At 45.8% G+C, this 7,112-nt stretch overlaps 1 protein-coding gene across 1 annotated transcript; it reads right to left on the bottom strand.

The window, feature by feature from the left end:
* Nucleotides 1–5,553: 5,553 nt before the first annotated feature.
* On the bottom strand, nucleotides 5,554–6,897 carry LOC309385198 (actin-like protein 9; the record flags this gene model as incomplete). The annotated part of the gene is made up of 1 exon (XM_081939394.1): nucleotides 5,554–6,897. The coding sequence occupies one exon, from the start codon at nucleotides 6,895–6,897 to the stop codon at nucleotides 5,554–5,556; it is 1,344 nt and encodes a 447-aa protein (XP_081795520.1).
* Nucleotides 6,898–7,112: the final 215 nt, after the last annotated feature.

Genomic DNA, 7,112 nt, shown 5'->3' with positions numbered 1-7,112 from the left:
TCAAGCCAGTTTATGCAAGGAAGTTAAGCAGCTTTAGTTCCTGGCATAGATGTTTGAACTCTATTTCACAAGATTAGCCTCCTTTAATTATAGCTATAGACATTTTTGGTTTTTTTTTTCTTTCATCTGATCAATTTGTGAAGTTAAGCACGAAGTCCTCTTACATTCCAAGTTTCCATCTTCTATATATTACAGTCATAAGCAATGGTTCCCACGGTTAGTGCCCTCCATGCCCATCATAGCTTTAGTCAACCAAGACTTTTCAACAATGCTTTTTAGTCAGACAGAGAAGATGCAGACTAGATTACAAGCCTTAGTCATACCAACGGTGTACAAGTAGTTTTTTCACCTGTACTGCCAATGAAAGGACAACATCCAGTAAGAGAACAAAGAATTCTAGAAGTGAACCAGTGGCTAACGGGTTGGTGTCACCCCCCCCCCCAAAAAAAATTGGATTTCTGGACCATAGTCTGTACTATCTCCATGATGGACTTCTGGCTAGGGATGGGTTGCACCAGGGGTGGGTTCTGGCCGGCTTTATTGCTAGTTTGCTCATGCTCATGCTTCGCACATGCATGCACAGTTCAATTAAAATTGTTCTGCACATGTGCAGAACTCAAAAACAAGATGGCGGCAATGCAGCGATGACCGGGGAACCAGTTCGGGGGCGTGGCAGGCTGGGTTGCTACCGGTTCCAGCAACCCAGGCAGCCATGCCACTACCAATTCGGCCAAATCGGGCCTAACCGGCAAGAAATGACCTCTGGGTTGCATCTCACAAAGATTGGGAAGAATGTTTTTGGAAAACTGGCTCAACTTATCAGGAGGGCTTTAAACTAAAATTGAGGGGGAGGGTGACCAATATCTAGGATCTCCAGGACCTAATTCCAAGCAAAAACCCCTCGAAAGCAAGTCAAATCATGAAGTAGGGAGGGATGAGAAGGAAGACAAACTCAAACACCAAAGGAACAAAGCTAGCACAGAATCTAGTAGTTCTGCTATAAATCGAAACCTCTTCCTAGGATGTGTGTGTGCTTTGGAGAATAGTTTGATTCCCTCTTCTTTATGGCAACCCCTGACTGCTATTATGTCTCCCCTAGTCCTTCTTTTCATTAAACTAGACATATCTAGTTCCTGCAACTGTTCTTCATATGTTTTAATCTCCAGTCCCCTAATCCTCTTTGTTGCTCTTCTCTGCACTCTTTCTAGAGTCTCCACATCTTTTCTACATCGTGGTGACCAAAACTGAATGCAGTATTCCAAGTGGGGCCTTACTAAGGCATTATAAAGTGGTATTAACACTTCAAGTGATCTTGATTCTATGAATGGGAAGGATGGGAGGAAAGAGAAATTCAAACACTAAAGGAACAAAGCTGTTACAGAAACTAGTAGTCCTGCTATAAATCGAAACCTCCTCCCAGAGGGGGGGGGGATCTTACCCATCAGTCTGGGCATGTTTTGACTGGTTTAGCACAAGCATGGCTGAAGCTCTGTTTTGCTCAAAAAATGTTGATGTTATTCTATGTAAACCAGACTCTCTAATCTAGAAAACCATCAGACAGACCAATGTTCTATTATGGCTTGTATCTCACCTACTGGGGAATATATTCAATCCATTCAGAATATGAGAGGTAATGCTGAATTACCACAGGAGGTACTTCTCCCCTCACATTCCCCCCCCCCCCAATTGGGTAATTGAGTTATAGCGGATGGTTGAATGGATGGTTGAAGGAAGGACAGGCCTCAGAGGAGAGGGTGCCAAAGCTGAGGGGAAAGGGGCACCTCGGGGATCTCTGGCGGGGGTGATTTATTCAAGTAATGACAGGCATGGGTCATCTAGATAGGAGCCAAAGGGCAGGCCATTGCAGGGGGAAATGCGATCAATGTTTAAAACTAGTGGCATGTTCTGGCCTTTTAAGTTCACATCCAGACCAGTGGTGGGATTCAAATTTTTTTTACTACTGGTTCTGTGGGCGTGGCTTTGTGGATGTGATGTGGCTTTGTGGGTGTGGCTTTGTGGCATTGGCAGGGGAAGATTACTGCAAAATCCTCATTCCCTCCCCACCTCACTAACCTGCTTTCCAGCTCTGTTCTCCTGTTCAGGGCAACAAAAGAAGATCAGCTGGGAGGCTATTTACCGGTTCTCCGAACTGCTCAAAATTTCCACTACTGGTTCTTTAGAACCTGTCAGAACTGGCTGAATACCGCCTCTGATCCACACCTTGGACAGCAGTCCCTCAGAGGCCTGAGTCTTTGATTGCTGCTATTAAACGCCAGGTTGGTCAATTATAAGCTCTCCCCCTTATTGTGATCGTATTAGGGAGGAGCAAGCCAACCTAACATGCATTACTGAGACCTGGCTGACACTAGAGGCTGGGGGGGGGGGGGATTCCCCTATTAGAAATGTGTCCAGTTGGGTGTAGTGTTTGGCACCAACCAAATGGAGCCATTCGGTTTCCAAAGGGAACTGGGATAGAACCTGGCAACATTGCTCCGTGTTTCTATGGTGGCTTTGCCTGGAATCAGAGAGCAACTGAAGTCCTGGACAGGATCGTGTCTATGAGTCCTCTCGTGGCCCTTCCCATGGTTCACAGAGGAGCTATGGACACTGAAAAGGGCCAAGAGATTAACAGATAAGCAGAGTTAGAAGGGACCTTATAGGTCATCTAGTCCAACCCGCGCTCAAGCAAGAGATCCTACACCATTTCTGACAAATGGCAGTCCACTCTCTTCTTGAAAGTCTCAAGTGATGAAGCTCCCACAACTTCCCAGTAAACACAGGTTAAAGTCATTATTAAAGCCTACTTTGTAAGAGGTAAGAGAGACAAAATGTCAGGATTTCTCCACACTTATTGCATCTGGAGGGTGTCATCCGACAGCCCTGTTCAATGTCACCCAGTCCCTCCTCAAGAAAGAGGGCTCAGATTATCCTCTTTAGGGCTGGACAGAGGAGTTTGTGCAATATCTGATGGATTAAATTACTGAGATTTATTCTTGGTTGGAGCCTTTACCCAAGGTAAAGGTTCCCCTCACACATATGTGATAGTCATTCCCAACTCTAGGGGGCGGTGCTTATTTCCGTTTCAAAGCCGAAGAGACAGCGCTGTCCGAAGACGTCTCTGTGGTCATGTGGCTGGCATGACTAAACACCGAAGGGGCGCAGAACGCTGTTACCTTCCCACCAAAGTGGTCCCTATTTTTCTACTTGCAATTTTTACGTGCTTTCGAACTGCTAGGTTGGCAGAAGCTGAGACAAGTAATGGGAGCTCCCTCTGTTACATGACACTAGGGATTCGAACCATTGAACTGCCGACCTTCTGATCGACAAACTCAGCATCTTAGTCACTGAGCCAGCTTGGTTGAAGCCCAAATGCGGTGCAATTCTGTTAGAGATGCCCAGGAAATGGACTTACTCTGTTTTCTGACAGCAATTTGATCCTGTTTGGACCTGAGGAAATGGGCAGGGTCCTTAGGTCTGCTACTGGCTTATTGGATCCCTGCCTCTCCTGGTTATTTGAAAGCTTCCAGGATGGTGACTTCTGGGTGGGTACAGGTAGGAGAGGTTTCCTTGGTACGGAGGGGGCTGGAAAAACTGGTTGCATTGCAGCTCCAGAGGAAATGGATAGCATGGATTATGTGGAGCTTTAAAGACCTTCATGGCATGGATCTGCAGGACCAGGAGTGGTATTCAGCCAGTTTGCACCGGTTTGAGTGAATCGGATGTTAATTTTGCATCTGGTTAGCCAACCCTCCCCTCCCAGAGGACTCCACGCGGCCTATTCATCATGCCAGGTAAGTGCAGGGCCTGTGCGGAGGATCTGGGAGGCCCTCCACAGACCTGTTTCCAGCCTGTGGAGGGCCTCCAGAGCCCAGGGGAGGCTGTTTTCACCCTCCTGGATGCTCAGGGAAAGCCTCCAGAGCCTGGGGAGGGCAAAAAAACCCGGGCCTATTGGAAGTACCAGAAGTCCGAAAACAGGTCCGTTTCTGGCCTCCGGAGGGCCTCCAGAGCCAGGGGGAGGCCATTTTCGCCTTCCCAGAGGCTCAAGGAAAGCCTCCGGAGCTGGGGGAGGCCGAAAATGCCCCCTATCCATGGTCCAGGAGGCTGAGTAGGCCACTCCCACCATGGCCACACCCAGCCAGCAACCGGGCAGAGAACCGGTTGCTAACATATTTCAATCCCATCCCTGTCAGAACTGTCTTTCCCCAATGGGTTTGGCCCATCCCATTTGTGCTAGAAGAAGGAGCATACTGCGGATTCCATCTGCCAAGGAACTTTGGCTGGTGGAATCCAGGAGAAGAAGAGCCTTTTCTGCCATGAATCCTGGCCTTTGGAATATCTTGCTGCAGGAGGTTAAGGTCCTCCCCTTCAGTGGTGGGATTCAAAACTTTTTGCTACGGTTCTGTGGGCGTGGCTTTCTGTGGGCGTGGCTTGGCGGGCTTGGCAAGGGAAGGCTACTGTAAAATCTCCATTCCCACCCCAGTCCAGGGGAAGTTACTGCAAAATCTCCATTCCCTCCTGATCAGCTGGGACTCGGGAGGCAGAGAATAGATGAGGGCGGGGCCAGTCAGAGGTAGTATTTACCAGTTCTCTGAACTACTCAAAATTTCTGCTACAGGTTCTCCAGAACTGGTCAGAACTTGCTGAATTCCACCTCTGCCCCCCTTCTCTTTTAGCCTTCAGGAAAAGCCTTAAAACCTGGTCATGCCAGCTGCCATGGAGTCCTGAGGCTGCCGGCTGGAGGTGGTTGATGCACTAACAGAGAAAGTATCCCCACCTCTCTGCTCCAAATCTGTGGGGTTTTTTTTTTAGTTTATATTAATTTTTTTTTGTAGTTTTAATCTGGTTTTATATTTATAATTGTTTGAATGTTTATATATTTTATCTCACTGTAAGCCGCTCAGGGCCACCTCAAACCACTAGATGGGTAAGCAAATAAATAATGATAAATAAAATAAAATTTGAACTTGCATACAGAAGATGGTTACAAAATCTAAATACTACTTTTATTTTTTTTTAAAAGATCAAATCTCTGATTTTTCTACAACAGAAGCTGTTTTAAAAATAATAATAATAATAATAATAAAGCAGCATTTACACTTTGTACCCAGTCTCTTTATTTTATGTACAACAACGTAGTCCAGATTTTATGAATAATTCACTTTGAAAACATAGGGTTAACATCTCATCTTGCAGCGATCCATCCACAATATTAATCTAGGCTAGAAAAACAGTACGTTCTGTATTTTGTTGTTGTTGTTGTATCTTTTTCTTCATGGAGATTTTTGCTGCCCACATCTCATAGCTCTGTAAAACAAGACATTTTAAGTACTCTTCAAGGAGCTTCCATTTTACGTCTGCTCTTTGTTAGTTTCCGCTATTAAGGTGGTCTCGGTTTTGCATGATATGTCCACACATCTGACATCTGACAGGCCATGCTGAATCTCTCAACAATAAATGCAAACCACATTTCAAGCCTATGCAACACAGAGATTTATTATGAGTTGCTTCCCAGCCATTTCAGCCCTAGCCATTCTGGGCTTCATTGGGGTCATCTCAATAGCACTTCCTATGGACAATGTACGGTCCACTCTCATGGTATTGTTCCTTTCTGATCCAACATGGTTGAAAATTTTTCAAGGAAGCTAGTATGGAACCCCCTGTCCAGACAGAAAAGTGTCTCAGTGGAACAGCTGTGACTTTGACTTTTGTGTTTGTCTGCAAGTGGGACATTACATCGTGGGTAAATCTCCTTTCAAATCCTTCAAAAAGTGATGACCCTCCACATAATATTATGTTTTCATACATTTCCTTCCTGGATTGTTCAGGGACTTTCCTTAAGCTTTTTTGGGCCATGCCATGGATTCCTACAAGTGTAAGTCCAGGCATTTGAGGAGGACTGAACAACATTTCTGGACACTGAAATCTCTCCTTTCCCAAAGTGATTACTTGGCCATCTGGTAACTGGTAGTCCACCATGTATTCTCTCTTTGGACGATTCCACTCACTCTCAAAATCTAGTGCAATGTAACAGCATTTATGTTTGATATCATCAATAACATCCAACATACTTTCATCAAAGTAATGCCCCATGTCTTTGAGGAGATCCATCAAAAAAGATGTCATATTGGCTCCAGCAATGTCCATCCTTTCTATAGCATGTGGCAAATTGTATCCTTGATGGACTGGTACTGAGTGTGTCATAGCATGGCCTGTATCTACCACCAATCCACTAATTTTTCCATGAGCATACACTGATAGTACAGACTGATATGCCACATACATTCCAGGAGAATTGAGAGACTCAAAAACAACCTCAACCAATTTTTCCCGGTTCGTAGTTGGACAGAGAGGTGGATCAGACATTAAAAGGGCATGGTCTTCTGGAGCAGCTTTGAGGTCATGGTAGATCAGGTGCCTCCACAGTGCTTCGGCTGCTTCCCAGTCTATGATTATGCCATGCCTTACTGGAAAAATAATATCGGTATCAGGTTCCAATCGAGCTTGATCTCCAATGAAAGTATCTGGTCTATCTCTTCTAGTCCGCATAGACTTTTCTGTAGGGTGTCCAACTAATGTCCCAATGATTGACTTGGGGGTCTGCTGACCTGCAAATCCAGCTTTACATGTCCCTGTACCAGTATCTATGACAATAGCTCCTGTCTTGACAACCGAACGCCCTCTTTCTGGAGTACTTGACCTTCCCATGGTAGCCCCTGGTTCTCTGGAAGATGCTTGAGATCCGGATGGCTGGTCCAGTGCATATCCTGTGGATGGGGTCCTTCTCCTTGAGTATCCTGGGCTCACTGGCCTTGACCCTGGGCTCTTTGATCGTACAGATCCAGGACTCCTTGGATAAGAAAGCCCTGGACTGCTTGTCCTGTGACTTTTGGGTAACATAGTAAATGTGTCTCAAGATACCTTCTCCAAAAACAAATCACGTTCTATAATACCTAAATGTCAAGGGCCTTCTGTTTGCTTTGGCTAAGGCAAGTAGCACTGCCCAATGATGATCTCTTCCCTCCAACCATCGCTCGGGGGGAAAGTGCGTCAGCTCATCCCGCCACTGGAAGTCCATCTGGAAGCTTTGAAATGTTCCACAAGGAACAATGGCC

This window comes from Natrix helvetica (genome assembly GCF_964273705.1).
Source record: "Natrix helvetica genome assembly, chromosome: 1".
Taxonomy (NCBI): domain Eukaryota; kingdom Metazoa; phylum Chordata; class Lepidosauria; order Squamata; family Natricidae; genus Natrix; species Natrix helvetica.
The sequence above is the reverse complement of the archived record's forward strand: the minus strand, read 5'-3'. Positions and strand labels throughout refer to the sequence as shown.